This window comes from Bidens hawaiensis, unplaced genomic scaffold (assembly GCF_021521415.1).
Source record: "Bidens hawaiensis isolate Kalapana, Puna unplaced genomic scaffold, B.hawaiensis_p1.1 tig00010810_1, whole genome shotgun sequence".
Taxonomy (NCBI): domain Eukaryota; kingdom Viridiplantae; phylum Streptophyta; class Magnoliopsida; order Asterales; family Asteraceae; genus Bidens; species Bidens hawaiensis.
Window position 1 is genome coordinate 103,609 of NW_027491832.1, and position 25,633 is coordinate 129,241.

The window sequence follows — 25,633 nt, forward strand, 5'->3', positions numbered from 1 at the left end:
ATTCAAGTATGGAGAGAAGTAGTTACCGGACTAGTTTGATTGAATCACTTAGTTTGTAAAATATGTTAGAACAATATAATATATTATAAATTAGTTAGTAATGTTTCTTTATGAACAATGTATTTGATACCAGTTGTATCTGTTACATTTCCGTTTTACGCTTCTGCAAATCGCTTAACGGGGTGTGACAGAAGTTGGTATCAGAGCCATTGGTTATAAAGGATTAGGTTATCCCTTAGGATACCTATAATATAACCGTAGGCTCTATTATATCTGGGAAACTTAATAATGAGTAACGATAGATACTAATGGATGTCGGGATGAACTCGTAGGGCAAGTGAGTTATTATGGTCCGGATCGTAATAACAGACTTGCTTATACGAGGGAATTCGGGGAGAAGTCGCAGAACATACCGATAGGTAAAAATGACAACATGCGTGCATAAAGGTGATGTGGAGTATATATGTCCGTGCATACGTGTTTATCTGCAACGAGGTATATGGATACCTGTACGTACGGTACTACCGGTAATATTGAATCTCATCATAACGAATATTATATTCGGTTATAATCAATATTAATTCTTATTTTAATTAAAATTATATCTTACCAAAATTAATTTTATAATTTATTATAATTAATATTATATCTGTTCATAACAAATAAAATATTTTATTGGCTTATTCCTACCCGCACCAATGCAGACTCCAAGAAGAGGCGCATAGGAGTTGGCATGCGGGTCAAAGAAAGAGACCAAGGCTAACCAACATAAGGAGCAAAGGGTAAGTCATGTAGCTTCTCTGTTAGTGGGCGGAAGACCATTTAAATTGGGATCACGTCTTGGCGGATCCAGAAAAACTTCTTACGCCACTCATGAGCACTTTGTGGGGGCTCGGTCCTTATGACCATTTTGCCGGTGGTGGTGCAGTTGTACCAACTATTCCGACCTTGCATCTTATAGAATATGGAGAATTTATCAACCGTCTGAACGATACGCGATACGTTGAGACCTGCAACAAAATTCAAAATGTCAGACCCAAAAGGGTGCAATTGTGACAGATGGATCCCATTCACAGTTAAGAGATTTCCTAAAAACTTTGTAATTGGCAATCGGAAATTGACAGTAGAGAAGTATTCGGCGCAAAGGGCCATCTTCCCGGTTGGTGGTTTATCGGCAGTAGAACCTATAGCTGGGAATTCAGGTTCCCACTCCGGTCCGAGACCATATGCCTCAACAAACTCCGGGAAATCCCTCTTCCTCCAATTAATCGGCAATCGATCCACTGTGGGAGAAGGATTCTTCTTTTCACTTCCGGCCATTGTTGAATCAAAATGATATTGTGGTGAAAGATGAGAAAAAAATGAGTAGAATCTTAGAAGTAATAAGGGATAAATAACCAGAAAAGTTGAGGAAACCATCGGGGTTCCTCCTATATATGCATACCCCTCGTGGTTAATGCAATGGGAAGATGTACAAAGAAGAGAGAAATGAATGGCCTAACCAGCGTTCGCCACGTTAGGCAGGAAAAGTGAAAAAGAAAGGGACAATTCACGAAAGTAGCCGTCATGCGCATGCAAAAACTTGGGAAAAAAGGCCTAACACTCTCCTAGTCGCATCAGCAACATAAATATGTCCCATCAGCTCCCTATGCTTATCCTAATAGCATGTTTAAAGATCAAGATAAAACAAACACCCGCGGATCAAACTTCTGCGGGATAAGATATTAGAAAAAAAAATCTAAGAGCCTTCACCAACAAGCGCAGAGAACCGCCAACGAGTAAAATATTGGTCAAAACAATAACAAAACTCAAAGCACACTCATACCTTCCAAAAATAGATTACCCGCGTGAAAGAATAAAAACCCAATATCATAACACTTGAAAGATATCAAGTCTTCAAGATAGCACAATGATGTTTGACTGGAATGAAGCCTCGTCTAGAATCACCACCAAATATGATGAAAGCCACCACATAAAGGTAATGATTTTGGCCCAGACAACATTCCAATCAAACAATCTATTGTAAATGCAATAATCATGATAGGAAGATCAGAATGCATCAAAGAATCAAACATATAACAGACAGAATAGAAGGGAATTACGAGAATAAAACGGTAACCCTCTATTTATAGAAGGAATATTCAATGCGGGCATTAAATGTGGTAGGTGACAGCAGTAAGCAATCAGCAACAAGAACCAGTAAGAACCGAACACGCAACATAAAAACAGCAGAGTCGCCGAAGCAGCAGAGCATCTACAACACACCTGGAGGAAATGAAGTGCAGTGTCACACGTGAGATAAGGTCATCACTGCAGATTTTAGGTGATTTGTCAACTGCTACTATCGTAAATGGCCCCTACACAGAAAACACCAAAGAATAGCTCAATCCCAATCATGTTAAAGTTTAACATTCCACCCGTATAAGAGCAACGCGGAAGAAACAATGGACTATGGGGACTTATAAAGGTAGTGTCATAAAGTAAGAGATTAGGCCAAAAGGCTCGTAGCCCACCAAGCTACTTCCGCGGATCAATCCCCCCAAGAGCAACATCCGCATGAGACGCAAGCTAAGAGTGCACACAACCCTTCTAGAAGCATGCGGAAGTCATTCGCAGGCGGAAGAAAGAGCGAGAATACACCGTTGGGAAAAATGAGTGTTAAGCAAAAGATTCCTCGCTAGTGATGTTTACCAAAAGGAGCACGTGAGAACTTGGCCATTGAGAAGGAGCCAACGATACATCTCCTAACGGCCCCTGCACATGACCAGCTGTTACCTCCTATCAAAGCAGGCCACGTGTCTCTTCAGGTAAAGGAAAATATTATTCTTTGGACAATAACAACCCAACCAATCATTCTTTACCACCCCTGGCTATAAATACTCTCATAATCATCAAAGAGGTACCCATTCGCTCACACATACACATCAATCACATAACATTTAGGACTTTCTGTCTCTAGAATTGTTGCTGATTCTCACGTCATAGGGTGGTTACGAAAAGACCCCTCATCTTATCCTTCTCGTAGCGAGCTCACGGTTATCTGTTTTACATGTTTAGATCTAAGTTACATTCATTCGGCCAAACCTTATTCCTGAAACCATGACCCAGTTGAAACATAGATCTAACCCTAACCTTGTTTAAGTCGGTGTTTCTTCACTAATGGTTAGATAACCTTTAACCTGATAAACCCAAAATTTTTGTTTGTTTATAATGATTTAACATAGAAATATAAGTGTAAATTGTGGCATGGTATATAGTTTACAAGATGTACATAATTTTCTAGGAAGTAAGTAAGTACACAGGTTACTTGTTCCTTAAGGAACAATAAAAAAAGGCCACAAGGAAAATATCCTCGGCATGACCGGCTAAAATGCCTAAATATTATGCACGGTCTCACACAGAACAAACAAGGAAGATGCAAACGCAAATATTAACATTTAAGAATATGAGTTTTAACAAAAAAAAAATAGTTAGATCCTTATCGATGTAGTCATCAATAATCCTGAATTGGCGAATTGGAACTGAATTTATCGGTCGATACCAAGATTAGGTTCCCACAACTCCATTATAAAGGATGGTAAGCAACATATATCTCCATTACCCTCTCTTATTGTGTTCTCTTAAACTTACTCGTGCATATGCATAGCCTAGATTCATGGTTGTTTATACACATCACTGACTTGATCGTCAAATCTCTGGCTTCGGATTTAGAATGCTAGATATTGTTCAACACTTGAACTCGACAACAAAACGCTATCGAGTTTTCATCATAGCAACATAACCAGTATTTACCTTAAGAAGCCAATGTTTAAAATAGAACATTTATATACAATGTTCCACTCCATATCTAAAAAACAAGAAATACCCTAAATCAGCACACACGGCAGCAACCGCATTCCCTTCTTTAATCACCACCAAACCTACCGTCCGGCCCATCTCAACCGTCAGTTTCCTCCCCTCCGCCACCACCGACACCCTCGGCTTCCAAAAGGACAACAAAACCAAAACAGTGCTCCAAATCACCACTATAGCCGGCACCGCCACAACTGTCACAACCATCATTGACAGAGTCCCTAATATCACACCAACCGCCACCGAAGCGTAGACCGCCAGAGCGCCAGAACGTGTACTAGGAAGAACTCGTTACGGATGAGGCATACCAAGAAAGTACGATGTTGAAGAGGTTCCATCAGTGGCGGATCCAGGAATTTTTTTTAGGTGGTTCCCTCTTAATTTATAAGGTGGTTCCTACGCGTCTTCTATATATCCGTACACTATTATTTCGAAACTCGGGTGGTTCCGGGCCGTTTGTATGCTGGATCCGCCCCTGGGTTCCATGATGATAAGAGGATTACACATACCATTAATATTATGAGAATGAATGCTCCTCTATTGCTACACAATTGGTGGCTCAAGGCGTTGCATTTTTGTAGCACCATTGACATCACTTTAGTTTCTCCCTCTAGAGTTTTGTATGTGTTATATAATTATAATGTGTGCCTCCAAATTTGATTTTTGATTTTTTTTCTGTTGAAATTAATTTCAAACTCAAATCGATTTTAGAGTTCTAGTTGGAAGTGCGTTTGAACTTCAAATTACTTTAGAAGATATAAATTCAAATAACCGAATAAACCCAAATATCAATCTCAGCAGTCTATTACAAAAAATATAAAAAAAACTACATTAAAATCTCTAAAGGACATGGTGTGCTGATAATGTGTTTCCTTCTCTGTATTAAACTCTATATGAAAGGTGGATTTTAAGAATATTAAGGAGTAAGATAGTTTCTTAAAAAAATAGTTTAAAATAAACTTTTTCGGTGCAAAATTAGTCATAGTAAGAAAAAGTCAAAAATACATATTTTAAAACCGTGATCTAATAACAAATTACCCGGGAGAAATTCTTGACTAGAAATTAAAAAACTTGAAATCATGTGGTAGCTTGGTTTTTCGTTGATATAGCTAGGGGTGTGCAAGAAATTAAAAAACCGATTCGAAATCGAAAAAATCAAAATATTCAAACCTAAAACACCGAACCAAAACAAAAACCGACGGTTTGGGTTTATATTTTTGTAAAAACCGAACTAAAGGTTCGGTTCTGGTTTTGCATGTAAGAAAAATCGAACCGAACAGAACTTCTAGATTTTACTTTTTTATTTTTTATTTTAAGAAATTTAAGATTTTAATAAATATGTAACTCAAATACTTTTGGTTAAATGTATAATAGTCTATTATTTACCAATTAACAAAAGTATTTATACCTAAATTCATTATTCTCAATCAATTTTCATTTCAGCCTAAGATTTTCAAGCTTAAATGGCAAAAACCAAAACCAAAACAAAACCCAAGAAACCAAAACCGAATGGTTTTGAAAATCCATAAACCGAAGTTTGGATTTTTGGTTTGGTTTTATCCCAAAGCATCACCATATCGCACCACGTACACCCCTAGATCTATCCAAGTTTCATGGTTTCCAAAACACCGGTTAGATTCAAATAAAAACATAGGGAAAAAAATAAGTGTACATGAAATATAAAGCATAAATTATATTAGCACGCATACGTATGAACATCTTTCAGGCCGACCGAAATCCGAGGGTGAAACCCCAACCGACATGAGAAATGAGTTGGATTAATGGGTGATATAGCACGTAGTGTAGTGCGAACTCGCTCAACCATTTTGTCATGTGTTTTAAATTTATCTTTAATAACCATTGTAATAATGGGTCAAGTTATTCTATAAAAGGTGATAAAAAAAGAAGAAATTGTAGGCACAAGAAAAACCCCTTAAAAAAATAATAAAAAATTAATTAAAAAATCATAACTCAAATTTTAATACAAAACCGAAAAATATAAAAACACAAAAATATTTCAACCGTCTTCCTTGTTCTAAAAAAAATCTTGAAAAAAACACAACGTTGAGTGAAAAAGGTCATTGTGTCTTTCTGTTTATCATTGAGTTTTGTGTTTAGTTTCGTTATTGATTGTGTCTTTTATTCTTGATATTGTGTTATAATACTCAACATTATGTCATATGTTGTTCGGCATTGTGTTATATTTTGCAATTTATTGTGTCTTTATTTCGTTTATCATTGTGTTGTTTGTTCATTTTCGGCAATGTGTCTTTTTTCTTGGCATTGTGTATTTTCGTCTTTTATTTTTTCTGAACAGGAGTGACGGGGGAAACATTTTGGTTTTTTAATTTTTTTTTGTTTTTTATTTATATATTGAGTTATGATTTTTTTAGAAGCTTTTTTTTTGCCACAAATCTTTTTCGCACTTCTCATTTTTGTATCCCTTTGTATTTTAACTTTACCATGTAATAATATGCGCAAATCAACTAAAATGGAGATGCTAACAATTATGAGATAATCTAAGTAACCCGTTAATAACTCAACTCCAGCGTCATTTGACAATGTGTTATCCGCAACAATTATGTTAGGATAAATTATTGTGATCCCGAATTGTATTTAACGAGGGGGAAAAGAACTGAAAGTATGTTAGTAAGATTCGTGTTCCACACTTTCTTAAGGAAAGAAGTATAGAGAAATCGAAGGAAATTTTAAGTTTAATTCTTTCATTCCAAATCCTTTCAAATTTGGGAGATTTAAAAGAAAATGATTTCTAACATATAAATTTTTACTTTTCCTTCTATTTCCTTCAAACTTGGAAATACGGTATTTGATTATATATTTTCCTCCCACTCCCTTTTTTCTTTCTCTTCTTTATATTCTGTCATTTTATGTCTTCTATTTATTAAACTAATCTAATCTAATCTAATCTAATATAACTATACTAATAAAAAAATAATAAAGATAACATGGTAATATTCTTGATCTAATCTATATTCTCATTCATTCTACCTATTAATGGGTTATGAGACAAAACTATTTTGACAAATAGGTTATAATTTCTTTTCTAATTCTCTAATCTCTCATCTTATTCATCATACTTATTCATGGGTCATGTGTCAAAATAATTTTGACAAATTGGTTATAGTTTATCATCTTATTTATCCTACCTATCCATTATTTATGGGTGAAAACAATTTTGACAAAGGGTTATTATTTCCCATCTAATTCACTAATCTATCTTATCATTCATCATAGCTATCTATGAGTAATGGGTCAAAACAATTTTGACAAATATTGTATATAAAGAAATTTTTTCGAATTTATAAATTTGAGATTCTGGACTTCTTATTGTTTATAATATATATTTTGTTTTATTTCTACCTTTAATTTTATTAATTTCTTTTAAATAACAAATCTTATTTATTATTAATTGGCAAATCCCATATATAATATATGGGTTCAAAACAAGTAATAGTTATACAAGAAAGTCATCATTTAAAACTCGATTTATTTAAACCATTTTGTTATTTAGAAAAACACAAATAAAAGAAAGATATACTATGTCTTAATTATCCTACTAGATGGAGTAATACTATGATGTGCTAGAAATTCTATAGTATAAAATTTTAGTGAGCCTATAATTAGTAAATTCTATAGTATAAAATTGGGAAATTGGAAATAAATAATCTCTATTTTTTGTATATTAGCCGATAATAATTTCATCTTTAAAAATCAGTACCAATGGTCCAACCTTTTAACTATTTTCTCTCAATGAACCTCTGTTAACAAACACATAATGCCGTTAAGTGTTTTTTCGAGTTTCGAACCAATATTTTAGGGCTTTTGATTGTAAGAATAATATGAGTCGACTGATGTAAAACTTATCTAGAAACGGTGATCCAAACGGCAAAACAGTGTTTCAATTTGGGTGTTTGAATTTCAAGTTAACAAAAATCAAATCATTTGAATCATCGTTTCGAGATAAGTTTTACATTAGTCGGCTCGTATCCTTCCTCCTATCAAAAAGCCCTAAAACATCGGTTTGAAACTCGGAAAAAAAACTTAACAATGTTAAATTTTTTTTAACGGTGGTCCATTGAGACAAAAATAGTTGAAAGACTGGACCGTTGGTAATGATTTTTAAAGATGTGATTATTATCAACTAATACACAGAAGATTAGATTATTATTTCCAATTTGCCTATAAAAATTGGTTTAATAAAGTTAGGCCATTTTTGTATTTCTTTATGAAGTCCTATTTTCATGATTTTTCAGCCAATAGAGAAGCCCGGTTTATTTGAAAATTTGCATTTGAAAAACTTTGCCCGTCTTTACAAGATGTGCCAAAACTTACAAGAGAATTGCAACTTGTACCCTACTTAGATGCCTTCGATTTTCCATCTCTCTCCAACATATTAAAAAATGTAAAGAAAATTTCCGTATTCATTCTAAGTTGATGAAAACACATGTCATAACTTTCATACACTAATTTTTGTATATATTCTTTTATTTTGAGGTAGAATATTTTGCAGCGAGGCCTAGTTAGACACATGTCTAAATATATACTAACTAGATTTTATCCCGTATTATAGGGATTATTTTACATTATTTGTTTTTAATATTTACATATGTATATTTGGATTTTAAGTTTATTTATTATAAAAAAATTAATAATTAATATACTTGAGATTTGATGATAAAATGGTTTCACAAATAAATAATATGTTATAATCCGGTTTAAAAGCTATCTGGGTTTGGTGAAACCCATTACCCATTTATTTTCTTTATTATAAAATTTTTTCTTAATTATAAATAATATTTTTTAAATAAAATAGGATATTAATTTTTAGTATAACATTGCTTGAGAGAATGGTTGTTTTACATTTTTCGTTTTTTAATATTTATTTTTTGGATTTTAATTTTCTTTATTGTAAGAAAGTTAATAATATACTTAAGGTTTGATGATGAAAATGTTTTATAAATAAAGGATATGTTATAACCCGTTTAAAAGCTATCTGGATTTGATAACTCATGAGCCGCTCATGTTTTTTTACTATAAAAATGTTTATTAATTATAAATAATATCTTTTTATTTTTAAATTGGATATTACATTTTAGTATATCTCTATTTTATAGGATTTTCACATCAAATTATTGGTAAGATTAATTTTTAATTTAATAAGATGTTATAACTCGTTTAAGAGCTATCTGGTTTTGGTAATACCCATACCCCTGAATTTAGGTTAAATCAATGAGAGGCCTTCATTTAAAATTCAAACAATCTGGTGGCTTTCATAAAAGGAGGGAGCGACCACATAGCGACACGTAGGATTTTAGGGGTTTTGTTTATATCTATAATATATATAAATGAAAACATTTAAAAGCTCTCTGGTTGCTTCCTAAATTCTCTCAAGCCACCAGATTGCTTTATTTGTAAATGAAGGCTTCTTATGCATTTGACCCGAATTCATGGGTATGGGTCTCACCAAACCCAGATAGCTCTTAAATGGGTTATAACATCTCATTGAATTAAAAATTAATCTTACCAAATATTTGATGTGAAAATCCTATAAAATAGGGATATATTAAAAATTAATATCTGATTTTTTTTAAAAAAGATAGTATTTATAGTTAAAAAACAATTTTGTAGTAAAAAATAAGCGGGTCATGGGTCACCAAATCCATATAGCTTTTAAACATGTTATAGGATATTATTTATTTGTGAAACTCTTTCATCATCAAACCCTAATGGGGTGTTTGGGATTCCTTATTTTTCCTTCTTGTAACTTAATTAAATTTTATAAGTTAAAAAGGTGTTGGGTAATGTGACCTTTTTAAGTTTTTAAAGAAGAAAAAATGAGGTTTTGATAAGTTTGGAGGGAGTACCTTATCAAAAACAACTTATATTAGTCAAAAGGAGGTGCAAGTAAGGAATCCCAAATATGGTCTAAGTATATTATTAACTTTTTAAAATATTAAAATTTGTAATCCAAAACAAAAATATTAAAAAATGAAAATATAAAACAACCCCCGTAATACGGGGGATAAAATCTAGTATATTATATAGATAAAAATTTGAATTGTTCGAATATACCAAGAAACTTTGCTTATATGAAGCCACAATGCACTTAATGCAACTATTTTTTCTTTATTATAATTTTTTGTTTGTCTGTTTAATTTAAAAGTCCAGACACAACTACAACAGCATTCTACAACCTATAATCAATTTATTTTTTGATTTCGTTTAATTAAAGCCATTTTTTCCACACGGTTTCTTTACTCTTTGTATTAACATATATTATTTTGTTTAAGGTTTTTACTTTATAAAATCTTATCATATAGAGTTGATTCTTTATAAAGATATTTTAATAAGAAACTTAAAGAAAATATTAGATTTTTTTAACGACCAACAAATAGAGAATTGCTTAAGTACTTCGTGCAGAGTGACTCAATGGCAAAACGTCACCGCCAGCTGACCCAACTCAGTCGTACGGAGCCCTTAAGTGCCTTCAAGTTTATCTCCAGTTCCTGGAAAAACCACCTGCCCGAAGGTCCACTGGTGCTAAAACTCGGACGCCCTCAGAATCAAACTGGAGATCACAAAGATCTCAGTCTTCCTTCATTGAGCCACTCATACCCCCTTTAAAGTGTTGTTTGTTGGTAACGTGTTGGATGATATGAAAATCTAGAAATGATCTTATTTTTAATAATGTTCCTTCTCAAATTTTCCAAAGTGATGATTGATATCAAATCCGCTTCCTTCTTGTGGGTTAAACATCAGAGCAAGAGATCGAGCTTGGATCGGGATAAATACTGTGGGTTTAACTTCGTAAATTTTCTTTTATAGTGTGGTTATTGTAGCGGGTCTTACTTTATTTTCAGATTTTTTGCACTTATTAGTTGGAGTTTTTTCCCAAACTATTGTCGGTAGAAAAAGTATTTACCATTTTAGTGCTCTTTAAAAAATATTTACCAAACTAGTATTTGTGGAAAAAAGTATTTATCATTTGGTGTTTTCCACTCATTTTGTATTCACCTTATACTTTTAAATTTAATTTTTCTATTTTTTAATCTGTTTTTTATTTTTTATTTTTTATCACTTTTCTTATAATTTTTTAATCCGATAAATATAAAAACTTCTTTTCTTATATCTTTTTTTTGTCAATCAACCTTTTCTTATTTTTTCAGTAACTCGTTCTAGAATTTCTTTTATTTCTTTTCTTATTTGATTTTTTTTCAAATATTTTTGTTTTGTCTTTCTATTTAAATATATTCATTTTACGAATTCTAATTTTTTGGTTTAGTTTTGTATCGTAACGAATGATGACCGTCGTTTGAGTCATGCAAAAACCTAATTAACCTAAGCAGATAGAATAAATCAGGTGTCGTATCCACCAGGAGTATATGGTCAGTGTAACGTATAATCAATTTCTCAAATTATGAAGTAAACAGTATGTGTGTTGATCACACTAGCAAAGGATTTGATTTAATATTAAACAAGTAAACTGAGCAAAGTTCAATCAATTAGCAAAGACAATTCACATCCGGGGTTCAAGCAAGTAAATAATCAGTAATCTCATGTTTACTTAACAGATTAATTGTCAATGGTCAAATCAAATTGGCTAACTAGGTAAACCTTAGGCATCAACAATTGCTAGCACATGACATTGGTTATCAAACGGTCCATGCCAGCGTTACTCAACTAAGGGAAATAGTATGCTTCATCATATTCAAGTTAATCAAACAACCCTATAAGCAATTATCATATCAATTGGCAAACTAATCATTCTGATCGAAATAAATCTAAACTGACTGAATGCACAATAATGCCAAACATCAATACTCATAGATTAATCATAAACAATTTCAAGTCATTCGTTCTTAACACATGAGAAAAACTGTAAAATTCAATACTCTACGTCCCGGGTATGATTCGAGAAGTTTAGCCGCGCCTCGACATCGAAAGATCTTCAATTATGATGATGTTGGCCATGTAGATGATGTCTCGATAAATTTTGAAGGGTGGAAATGATTTCTTTTGCCCTAAATACTGCTTCGGAACGTCCGAAATGATCCTAGGGTCGTCAAAACATAATGTTATATCAAACCCTAACTTTCGCGACTTTGCCACCCATCGCGTAGCGCGATGGGTTCTTCCCAGGTCCATCGCGTGGCGCGATGGACCAAAAAGTCAAATTTCAGTAAATAAAGTCCACCAAGATACGCGATGGATTGTCTTCACACCCATCGCGTAGTGCGATGAGTCTTCTCACCAGTAAACTTCATTTCTGCTCTCGTTTTGCGTGCTGGTCATCCCGGGTTTCTATTCTGTGCTCGTACATGTCCAATATAGCTGCATTAATCACTTGTGACCTGAAACAATATATACTTGTATGAAGTATCGAAGTTCGTGCAATAAACAATTAAAACTTATAAGTTAACTAGCTAAAGTATGCACAAAATAACCGACCATCAACAAACCTCGTCAATATTGATCAAGTTCGTGTTAAATAGCCGCCACAATGTCTGCTTTTTACCGATGCCCGGATTTTACTGATTTGAATTTTTATTTTCTTTTGATTTAAATATGAGCATTTTACGAGTTTATATTTTTGGTTTAGATCCGGTACTGTAACAAACTTGGCTAATACTGACCATTCGCGTTGAATAGCCGCCACGACTCCTGGTTGTTGCCAAAGCCCGGACTTTAGCAATTTTTTATATTAAATATGATAAGTTTACGAATTTATACGAATTCTTGTCGAATAGTCGCTGCAACGCTGTGATTTACCAACGTCTAGTTTTCATCGATTTTTGTTGGTGTTTCTTCAACATGAACATTTAAGCGGGTCAAATTTAATCACACTTTTTCATTTTTTTAATTACAATAAAATATTTAGAACGGTTAGCAAAAATATATAAATGTTGACTGTTAAAAAAAATAAAAATAAAAACATTTTGGAATGATTGAATATAAAAATATATAAGAAATATGATATAAAATTAGATTATAGATTAACCAAATCCAAATGAAAAATAAATAATATGTTGATTCGTAAAATGAATATGACTAAACAAAAAACAAATATATATATATATATATATATATATATATATAGGGGATGGATCATGCAAGAAATGATATTATAGCGAGAAGTGCGAGACATAGATCTTGGTCATTCAATATATTAATGTGGCAAACTTGTAATAAATATGAAAGATAAATTTAAAGAATTTTAATAAAAAGGGTAATATGGTCATCAATGTTTAGCCATTTAATATGAAACGTTTATTTATTAATAACCTATCCTATTTTACTTCAAATTTTATCTTAATATTTCCTTAACTAGAAACTTTCGATCACTAATTTTTGGCTTTCATGATCTTCATCATTTGAGAACTATTAATTTATTCATATATTGCTTTAATACATGCACATGGTACTTAAAAACATACACCAAGTCTTGAGTGATTGCCTAACATTAGTTTTGTTCACACAACATTAAATATGTCTACATTATATTTGTTATGACAACACATCATTTGAAAGTATGTCTACACTACATTAGTTTTGCCTATACTACATTAGACATATCTACACTATATTAATTATGACTACATAATATTTGAAAGTGTTCATACACTACATTAGTTATGACTACACAACATTTGAAAGTGTACCTACACTACATTAGCTTTTGCTACACAATATTTGAAAGTGTGACTACAGTACGCTACATTAGTTATGACTACACAACATTTGAAAGTATATCTACACTATACTAAATTAGTTTTGCTTACACTACATTAGATATATCTGCACTTCATTAATTATGTCTACATAGCGTTTTAAAGTGTGCTTACACCATATTACATAGCTATATCTACATTACATAAGATAAGCTTACACTACATTAGTTGATTAAAATCAAAGGAAAAAAAAACACTTTACATTTGAGATCAAATAATAATAATAATAATAATAATAATAATAATAATAATTAACCATGTTTTAGAATAAAATGATTTTAGATTAAATAGATTCTAATGATCCAAATTTTAGATGAAATAAAAAATAATAATAGCTTGAACTTACCATTTGCTAGTAACTTATCATTAATCATTATATAAAAAAGAAATCATGTGATTGGTCAGAATCTCTTCTCGCACTTCTCGCAATAAGAAACATTTCTGAAATAAACCTAATCCTATATATATATAGGGTGGAGTTATAATAAGAAGTGGAGTGTGTCTAAAAAGTGTAAGAGGTAATCTGGTGCGTTAGATTTGATGATCTGATGGTCTAGATGGAAAGTGTGTTTTGTAGACGGTGTGTTTTTTTTTAATTCTTGTTTTATAACACTCTAGGGGCATATTAGTCTGGTGTGTTATAATTTTTAAACACAAGACCAAGAACATCAAGAACAATAACACACTATGTTAAACAAAGACATAATAAACATCATACTAATGCATCAACTTTAAACACTCCACGACACGTTATTCCTCTTCGGTATTTCATCAAACAGTTGGCGTGCAACACACTATGTTGAACATGATGAACAAAAACACAATAAACATCATACTAATACATCAACTTTAAACACTCCACGACACGTTATTCCTCTTCGGCATTCATCAAACAGTTGGCGTGCAACCTCCGCATTCCCCAACTTCACATACCCAACACACTATGTTGAACATGATAAAAAAAAGCACAGTAAATATCATACTAATACATCAACTTTAAACACTAAAAACACCACTACCACAATGCACGAATGATTAGGCTGGAATCCGCATTCCAACATCTCATTAAACACGTCCAACCCTTCTTTTAACAACCCGACCTGTATATACCCGTTAATCATAACACTCCACGACACGTTATTCCTCTTCGGCATTTCATCAAACAGTTGGCGTGCAACCTTCACTTTCCCCAAACTTCACATACCCATTTATCCTCGCAATCCACCTAACAACATCCTTATTCAAACTCCCATCAAACAATCTCCTACGCCCCAAATAACCGTTAAACAAGATGGTGGTGATGACGGTGTTACCTGAGGTTGAAGACGACAATGCCGATGGTAGTGGCTTTAAATCCGATTGACGATGAGTCGAACCCGGCGGTGGGCAGCGGTGGTGACTTCCGGTGGTTGAACGGGAGATGGTGGCGGAGGATTGTTGAACACGGCGGTGGCGGCGGTGGGCAGTGGTGGTGACTTCTAGTGATTAAACGAGATGCTGGTGGCGGTGGGGCTGAACGCGGCGGTGGTGGGCAGCGGTGGTGACTTTCCGTGGTTGAATGGGCAATGGTGGCGGTGGATGGCTGAATGCGGTGGTGGCGGCGGTGGACGGTGGCTGTTGTAGATTGTGTAGTCAAAGATGAAAGAGTTGATTGTAGGTTTTTAATTTTGATTTGAACCTGGTGATTGTGATATTAAAGAGAGAGAAATAAAACATTTTCCCATCCTACCCTCGTGTGTTAGTTTTAATCCAGTAGTTTTAATAACTTCTTACACTTCTTAGGACATGTTTACTTTTTATTCTAACCTTGCTCTATATATATATATACGTGTGTGTGTGTGTGAGGAAAAAATCAAATAAGAAAAAAAATCAAAAGAAAATATTTAAGATGAGTTAGTAAAAAAATAAGAAATGGTTGATTGATAAAAAATAAGTTATTTGATTTATCAGATAAAAAATGTATAAAAAAATATGAAACAAGAATAAATAATAGATTAACTAATAGAAAAACTACATTTAAAAATAAAGGTGAATAAAAATAAATGAAAAACTGTAAGTGCACGGATTTGGTGTCCACAGCTGTTCGAATAGGATAGGGGTAGTTTAGTCTTTACACTTAATGTATAAAGGCTCATTCACTAAGGATGTTTAGCGAATGAGGCCTCATTCGTTAAAGACTAGGCTCATCCATTAAGTTAGGACCCTATTCGTTACTACTGTATAACGAATTATGGCTCATTCGTTAAAGTATATTCATTTCTTAATCATGTTTAGCGAATGGGCTATGGAATGACTTATTCGTTAGTGATGTTAACGAATGAGAGGTCTCATTCGTTACTATAGTGTAACGAATGAGCCCATCCTATAAATGGGCCTTCCATAGTTGTTTAGCATAGAGATCTGTGCCATATATATGTACTGTAACGTTATGCTGACGGATTTTCTCTGTAACATGTATTCATCATCCATCATAATGTAATCACCCTTTAACGTATTGAGCATGACTTAACGTATCGATTTGCGACTAGATCTTGGCTCGTATAACGTATTTACAAGTGGTATCAGAGCCGGCAGTTGCTCGTGATATGGTGTTCGTGTTCATCGGTGTTAACGTATTGTTTTGATCGGATTTTTGAACGATTCAGTGAATATTAGATGAACTGAATGATATATTTGAGTTCCTGATCAAATTCCGAAGCTTCGTTATCAGTTTGGTGAATGATTATGATGAACAGAATGGATTTTGAAAATGTCCGCCATTGATGACCTTGAACAAAGCTTGAATTTAGTGAAGGTTTGATGAAATTGATACTTTATTCATGATCTGATGAAATTCCAAGTCATTTTGTGAAATATGGTGGTTAATTATGAAGAATTGATGAATCTGCCATTGAAGGAGCTGGAGTTTTCCAGATTCCGCCGACTGTAACTGTTTTTTCCGGTGAAAATCGGTTTTGTGGCTACAGTAATCGCTCTAACGGCTCATTTATTAAATTTAAACTCATTCGTTAAAAGGTTTAACGAATGAGAGATTCATTCGTTATGTGTGCTTATTCGTCATGGATTCATTCGTTAAAAGTACTCATTCGTTATTTTTTTTCTGACATCCGTCAGTTCCATAACGAATGTGTGTTAACGAATGTGTTCCTATTCGTTTAAGATTTAACGAATGTGGCAAGGTTGGTTATTTATAACGAATGTGAGTCATTCGTTCATGGATAACGAATGTGGACAAGATGCCATTCGTTGTATACTGTTCAAACGAAAGAGGATATTTGGTGGACGAATGTAAAGGATCATGTAAAAAAAAGAGTATTTTCAGAAAAGTTTCTTAAACGAAATTTTTCGGGGATATTTTAAATATGCGGGATATTCTTCTGACAAATTTTGGTGATATATTTTCCGGCCACTTTTCACGCATATTGAGGGGCCGAGGGGGAGTAACCGGTTAAGTTAACGAGATGTTTATTGAAGATTTTCGAAGAATTGCTCAAGACCTTGCTTAATTTGTCAATAAGGGGGAGATAAAACTTTCAAGGAGGTTATTCGATTGATATCTTCTTACGTTTGCAAGGATTTCTTGAAAAATTACTTCAATGCGGGTGGTAATATGTGACTGCAAAGCTACGTTTGACTGAGTCCAAGAATGCAATTGTTCTTCGATCGTGGATTGATTTGTTCAAGATTGAAACCTGACTTTGTGGGACGAGTGTCTGTCCGTTTACTTCTTTCTGAGGGACTTTGATCCTAACTATGTTGGCTACGAGTAATCGACGGATTGCTTCTGTTGAAGGGACATTCTTGAATGGGTTGATATGATTGAGGAATATACGGGTCTTGTCATCTGATTGAAGAATTTGATGGTTTGGGATCGATTAACGAAGGTTGGAACTCTGAATCATATGCCCAAAACAGTAGTGCATCCAAGCGTATTGGTTGCCGAGGAGCTTCAAAGAGTGATGATTTGGGATAGACGTTATTGAGAGAGTGAAGACCGATGTGAAAGATGTGGAATGATCGGGTTGTTCATGAAGATGTGTGACGAGGTTAAATGTAAAGACATTTTTACTTTACCGGTGCGACATATAGCCGATGACTTGCTGCTGATTGACTCGTTTGATTGAACCATATCATATGCCAGTTGGATGATTGGAATGATCACCTGGAGATGCTTATTTGAGGGGGAGATCTTATACGAGTAGTTACAAGTTGTTGGTTTGCTTACAAAGAGTTATATTTTGTCTGTTTGCACAAGCCCGAGAATCATCAGCTAAGAGAGAGGTTGGTATTACGACTGATGATATGCAGTTAAAGTATTCAACTGTAACTTCTTTGTTGTTAACGTATTCATCGCTAAAGTATTCTACGCTAAGGTATTGAAGACTAAAGTATTGGATGCTAAAGTATTGGAAAGCATTCGACAGCTACGGACAAGGGGGAGTCTGTAAGTGCACGGATTTGGTGTCCGCAGCTGTTCGAATATGATATGGGTAGTTTAGTCTTTACACTTAATGTATAAAGGGTCATTCGCTAAGGATGTTAAGCGAATGAGGCCTCATTCGTTAAAGACTAGGCTCATCCGTTAAGTTAGGAGCCCATTCGTTACTACTGTGTAACGAATGGTGGCTCATTCGTTAAAGTATATCCATTTGTTAAGCATGTTTAGTGACTGGGCTATGGAATGACTTATTCGTTAGTGATGTTAACGAATGAGAGGTCTCATCATTACTATAGTGTAACGAATGAGCCCAGCCTATATATAGGCCTTCCATAGTTGTTTAGCATAGAGATCTGTGCCATATTTATATACTGTAAAGTTATGCTGCCGGATTTTCTCTGTAACGTGTATTCATCATCCATCATAATGTAATCATCCTTTAACGTATTGAACACAACTTAACGTATCGATTTGCGACTAGATCTTGGCTCGTATAACGTATTTACAAAAACACCAAAATGTAAATATTTTTTTTTCACAAACACTTGTTTGGTAAATAGTTTTTTTATTAACACTAAAATGGTAAATACTTTTTCTCCCAATACTAGTTTTCGAAAATAACTCTTGCTAGTTGTCCCTGTTTTGCTTTTTTAATAAAATGCCTTTTCAAAAAGAAAGATAATAATAAAAATAAGAAAAATTGGATTTTAATAATCCAAACTATTAACTAATGGCCAATGACAATCCCAATTTTTAACTTTTTTACCAATAACAATCTCACACTAACAAATAGTTAACTCCGTTTATTTTTAACTACACATATACTCCCCGTAATTTACTATTTTTACATATTTGATACACCTAAATTTTATTTTTCTATATTTTTTTTAAATATCTTTGGATGCCTGACCGCAAACGATGTCTCAGCCACCATTCGCCCCCGTTATTTACTATTATTACATATTTGATACACCTAACTATATTATATATACAAGTGTACGGTATTAGCAATTTTCAACAATTCTATTGTCATAATTTGGTATATTGATTGTTCAACATGCAACCATTACAGATTTATTAGAAGTAAATGCTTTAAAGATATATAAATTAAACTATATTATATATCAAATAGTGTGGAGTCTTTACGCCATCGCAACAATCGGATGTAACGACCACCGGAAGCTTCCACCACGGCCAACCATGATAGCTACCAGACGCCCGAACCACCACGCACCACGGTGCACTAACCTAACCTGTACAAAACCAACGATCCCGGCCAGCAGCTTCATATTCGTCTGGGTTAGCACATATCTTAAAACAGATCTGAATCACAACTTCACATATCTAAAAATTGCCTTTCTCGTTGGTAATCGTTTCACTAGTGGTCGATTTTATTGGTTGAGGGTGGTCCATTGTGGTTTAGAAGAAAAAGGAGTAAAAGAATATGGTGGTTCATGGTGTTCAGGTGGCGGCGACGGTGGCCGGTGGTGGTTGCAGTTGGAAATCAATAGATATCTATAATATATATATAAAGCATAAGTGAGAGACCTATTAATTTTTAAGAGGTACCAAACTTTTGCTTTAAGTACAAATCATAATGCATAGGATTAAGACATTTTAGAAACACTTTTGTCTTTTGATAGTTTTGTCTTTTAGCAAAATCATGTACGGTTAATTTTAATTTATTCAAAAATAATTACAAGGTTGGCCCTTTAACTTTAAACACATTTTGTTAATTTGTAAAATAGTTAAATATAGATCCCTTATTTTAAACCAACTACCCTCACGATGTTTAAATGTTTGTAACTTTTTCACACGTTAATAGTTTATAAAAAAAACATTATACCATAAAAACGAGTAATTTATCTCTTTAAATTGAGTATGGCTTTGCTATATTTTTCATTTTAAAAACTTAATGTGTTATGTGACTACCATTAAGGGTCGACAAACGGGTCGGGCGGGTTCGACCGTTCGGGTCATGGGTCTAAAAGGTTAAGTTTGGAATGGGTCGATACAAAAAAGGTTAAGGTTGGAATGGGTCAATACAAAAAAGGTTAAGGATGGAATGGTTCGGGACAGGTTCGGGTCGAAAGGGGTTAAGTCAGAACGGATTTCATGTTATAACAGTGTCAGGCGGAATGTGTTGTGGGTCAAGACTCGTTTAATGAAGCGTTACTTGTACACCGACACTTGATTACGCGCGTACCGTCGTTGTGTGACGTGCTAACACCGGTTAAGCTTCCAATGTCGCATTATGAGCATACTATCGCCAGGTTACGCGTGTACTGTTGTGAAGCCACACACTTACTGAAACAGTAACACCAGCTATGCGTTCGATGTCATGTTTGCGTACATACTCCACTGCATCGTGTGGGCACCTAGCTAGTTTAAAGAAATACATATAAAATAAAATTTAGGCATTTCAAATATGTAAAAATAGTAAACTATGGGTACTATTTGTGTAACTAAAAATAAACGGAGTTAGCTATCCTTTAGTGTGAGATTGTTATTAGTAATAAAGTTGAAAGTTGGGATTGTCATTGGTTATATTGTTAGTTGGGATTATTATTACCCAACAGCTAATAGTTTGGGTTATTAAAATCCAATTTTTCTAAAAATAATTAACTAAAATGAGTTATCACTTAGTAGGGACATCCCCTGTAGGCCCGTATAAGGTTATACGGGCCGTATAGGGCCCCATATAACCCTCGTATAGGCCTATACGGGACATACAGGGCCCCGTATAGGCCTTCGTGTGGGGTGTTCTAGAAAATCCCAAAAGTAAACGACATAATAATGAATATGAAACTTAACGGCATGTGTCTTAACCACTTTCATACACGTGAGGAGCTAGCATGAGCTTTGGGTGCGCCATTAAGGGGTCGGCTTTTTGAAGGGTTAGCCCACATCTTCTTTCATGTTGAGCTTCTCGGATTGCACCTAGTTGTTAATAAAGAGTAAATGATGTAAAATAGCGAACGAAAAAAAAAACGTTACGATCCATTGGTAAAAATGCAACTAATCAACTTGTACTCTTAGTTAAAATGCCGTAGTTCTCCATTCAGCGGATATATGGTTGAGTGAAATGATGTCAACCAAAAGTGACAATCAACAATAACCAAACCAATCGCTAGTCCTGTCCCAAACCACCTATCACAACTCTTGGCCATATCTGACCACTGTTGCTCAAGTCTAAACCAACCATCATATCCCTAATCCCTCAAAGTCATTGGATCCACCAAGAGGAGCAACCAATACCTCATATGCTCTTTCATCCTAGTTTAACCCATTAAATTTAATGCTTGTTTCAAGACAAAGCTGTCCATTGGATGCATTTCAAACCAATACAAAAGCCGATTTCTCATTGAACCGGTCCAACTAATGCATTCCCACCTTATAACACAAAATCTGGTATCACCATCCCATTGTATTTAACCTAAGTTTTTAACAATGAACTAGAAACTTAAATCACACGCATTACATTTTAAAGTTTCCACATTTTTTAATACTAGAATTTTTTTGTTGTATTTTCCCTTTATTAAATTTGATGTATGGTAGACATCCAATCTAAGATCCTAGTAATTTGTTGACAAGAGTTGGAAGCATTATCCTAAATTTGAATATGTTCATACAAACATCTTTGATCTATCTAAATCTAATCATACTTTTCTCTCCAAGAATAAACCAAAAACAAGACCCAGGAAGTCGCAAGAACCATATCCCCAACAACTTGCCTCGGCCAATCACGAGCCAGATCTTCAAGTCTCCTCTCAAAGTAAACTCTCCACAAAGCCATCAACAAGTGAAGGACCACACACCCTTTTGCAAAAAACCCCTCAAACTCTCGATCTTTTACAAATGCCACCATAAAATATATGAACCCGATCCCACAAAGCAGGAACCCCACGAACGAATGCGAAGTTTGGATCAGCAACTGATCGTGCGGAGTCGAACCCGACAGTTTCCGAGCGGTCTCAATGCCATGGCCGAAGACAGAGATCTCGTTGAGGTAAAACATCATCAGACCTCCGCAAGATATCGCAATTGAGGAGTGGAGAAGACAAATTAAGAAGAACCCAGATGATTCCATGGGTTGATAACTAAAACCCAGATTTTATATATATATATATATATATATGAAGAAGATTTATGAAGAAGATTTAAGGTGGGGTGTTGAAGAGGATGTGATGTGATCTGAAATGGGATTGGATTTAATCTATGCGAAGATAACGGAGAATGGGGTGTTTTGGAGGAAGTGCATTGAAAATTGGGTCGTTGGTGGTTTCTCATTTAATAATATTTTTTTTAACCAAGTTGGGAGATTTTGTTACTTCCTATGCACGAGAAGATAATGTGTGTTGTGATGAAGCTTATATATTTACATCACTTTTTACAACTTTTAGAGCATTCCTATTGGGTCCTTCAATTTTTTTGTGAGATAGGGTTTGTAAATTATAGGGTAGGATTTTAAGTGATTGTGAGGGGTGAAGACAGAAAATGTAGTGATTTTTTTGTAAATTTAAAAAAAAGATAGTGATTTTTTGTAAATTTATAACATGGAGAGAGAAAACTGTAATGATTAAAGTACAAAAAAGATATTATTAATTAAACAGAAAAGAGAAATGTAGTGTTTTTTAATGTAATTATATAAATGGGGATAGGGGATCGGTTGAGAATGCTCTTAAGATTTGATATATACTAGTGAAGCTACGAAATTTTTTTTGATTATAAATCAAATCCTTATAATAAAATGTTTATGATTACATCGAAACAGAACACAAGCGGGCAATAAGTTGCGCCGCTACCCCCTTTTGAATTGCAAAACACAATCTTTTAAAAACCACATTTGCGGATCTTGGAGTCATAACATTACTATGCATGACCCGTTGGACACGGGTAAGTAACCCCACAGCTTCAGGCGCGAGGAAACCAAAAGTGTCAAAATCAAAAGGAATAAACACATATTGGTTGTCAAGACACGCCTTCTCATGTTTGGTCACCTTGCCTGAAGCAGTTTTCAAAGCAGCTTGACTGGCTGTGAAACCACTACTCCCTAAGCCCACCAGAGGGGAAACCTCTGTCAAATCCACACAAGCATGTTTTCCTCCTATCTGTTAATATAAACTAGTTAGACAAATAAACTTATTGTATTTACTGCAAACCTTTCATGTACCTTGTTTTTAATTGTTTAGCCTAATTGTTTATCCCCTTCTGCTTAGGGATAGTAAGTTATTTTACTCTAATATGGTATCAAACGAAAGATTCTGATCCCTTCATCTCCCCCTCTCTCTCTTCCAATTTCGTTTCTCTTCTTAACCCTAGCAGCCCCTCCTTTCTTCTACCATGGCTTCCTCGTCTTTCGATTCCTCCCTCTCTATGAATTCAGTCTTACACATGCTCACCATCAAATTAACACCCACCAGTTACCTATACTGGAAGAACCAACTTCTTCTAATACTGAGTCTTCAAAATCTGTTGGGTCATGTTGATGGCTCTTCCCCTATGCCGATGCCTGAAATCACCAAGGACGATAATCTCGTACCCAATCCCTTGTACGAACCTTGGTTGGCTGCAGATCAAAAGACCATTGTCATCCTCCATGCCTCTCTTTCTGAAGAGGCTATGGCTAAAATCTTTAGGCTCTCTACTGCCCGCCAAATTTGCCTCGCTCTCTAGTCGGCTTATAGTAACACCTTCATCGAACGCATTCAAAATCTGCGCGATCAACTTCGATTGATGGTCAAAGGTACTTCATCTGTCTCTGACTTTGGCAGTAAATTTAAAAGTATTTGTGACCAATTATCAGCAATTGGTAAACCAGTAGAAGAGTCGGACAAACTCCACTGGTTCTTAATTGGTCTTGGACCTGCATTTGAATCTTTTTCGACTTCCGTTCGTGCCATCAAGCCACCTCCGCCAACCATGACCTGCTTATTCAAGCTGAAAATCATGAGCTATTCCTCAAATCCCTTCATGGCAATTCTACACCACCTGTTGCGTTTACTGCCCAACATCATCGTGGTAGTTATTCCAGTGGTCGCCGCTATGATGGGAGGTTTCAGCGTGGTGGTTCATCTAGTGGTCGGGGTCGAGGTCGGTGACCCCCAAACTGCCAACTGTGTAAAAAGGACGGGCATGCGGCTGATACTTGCCGTAATATTGCCTCGTATGTTCCGAATTCTAAACCTACTGATGAAGATTTGGCAAAGGCCTTTCTGGCTCAATGCAACGTTTCCACTACACCAATTTGGTTCGCCGACACCGGTGCCACTGATCACATGGCCCCGGCTCCTGAACATGTCACCAATGCTACTCCTTATACGGGTGAATCTAAAGTGACGTTTGGTAATGGTAACTTTCTTCCTGTTTCCCACATTGGACATACAACTCTTCGAAACCATCTTCATTTAAATGATGTTTTAATTGTTCCCAACCTCACTAAAAAATTGTTATCTGTTAGTAAATTAACCGCTGATAACCCTGTTGATGTTTTATTTCCCTATCCTACTTTTTATGTTCAGGACCGAACCACGAGACAGGTGATGGCCAAGGGAAATGTTTTGCAAGACAACCCCACAGCTTTAGTTGCGAATTCTCGTTCTTGATTGAATGCTTCTTTTGAATTATGGAACTTAAATTTTGGCCATGTGTCTTTTGACACTATTTAAAACTTAAATAAAAGTGGAGAGTTATATGTTACCTCCCTTTTACCTAAACCTGTTTTATGTGAATCTTGTCGATTGTCTAAGGCTCATCGCCTATCTTTTGATATTATTGAAAAACGTGCTACGCACCCCTTGGACATTATTCATTGTGATTTGTGGGGCCCATCCCCTATTACCTCAAATGACAACTATCGATATTATGTAATATTTGTTGATGACTTTTCACGGTTCACATGGTTTTACCCATTAAAAATGCAGTCCGGGTTTTATCTCGTTTTATCCATGTTCACAAAATTTGTGTAAACTCAATTTTCGAGAAAGATTAAGGTCTTCCAAAGTGATAGTGGAACAGAATTTTTAAATCACAATGTTAAACGATTATTTATTAACAATGGCACTCTTCATCGGGTCTCGTGCCCCTATACCCCTCAACAAAATGGTAGGGTTGAAAGAAAACATCGTCACCTAGTTGAAACTGGCATTGCCATGATGTTCAATGGCCAGGTCCTACCTTCTTTCTGGGTAGAGGCCTTTAGCATGGCAGTCTATATTATAAATAGACTTCCTACTCCTGTTTTAGATGGCAAATCCCCGTTTGCGCTATTATACTCCCAAAAACTATGTTACAACAACTTCCGTCCCTTTGCATGTCGTGTCTACCCATACACCCGGGACTATGCCAATCATAAACTTGCACCACGAAGTGTCCCTTGTATATTCATGGGCTGTTGCCCTCAATACAAGGGTTATCGTTGTCTTGACCCTCACACCTCCAAGATATACATTACTCGCCATGCCCGGTTTGATGAACACTCTTTTCCTTTTTCTGGCAACAAACCCATTTTGGATATGTCCACACTACCCCTACACTCTTTTTTAGCAGACCACCCCACTACCCTACCAACTCAAAAATACACAACTGCTCAATT

General features: G+C 34.9%; 1 protein-coding gene across 1 annotated transcript; it reads right to left on the reverse strand.

The window, feature by feature from the left end:
• Positions 1–21,694: 21,694 nt before the first annotated feature.
• On the reverse strand, positions 21,695–22,153 carry LOC143536477 (uncharacterized). The gene has a single exon (XM_077030460.1). The coding sequence runs from the start codon at positions 22,127–22,129 to the stop codon at positions 21,695–21,697; it is 435 nt and encodes a 144-aa protein (XP_076886575.1). The 5' UTR covers positions 22,130–22,153.
• Between the last annotated feature and the right edge of the window lie 3,480 nt (positions 22,154–25,633).

What these genes read in the sequence shown, in the direction of transcription:
- LOC143536477 (XM_077030460.1), bottom strand. Translation starts at nt 22,129, where the DNA reads ATGGAATCATCTGGGTTCTTCTTAATTTGTCTTCTCCACTCCTCAATT.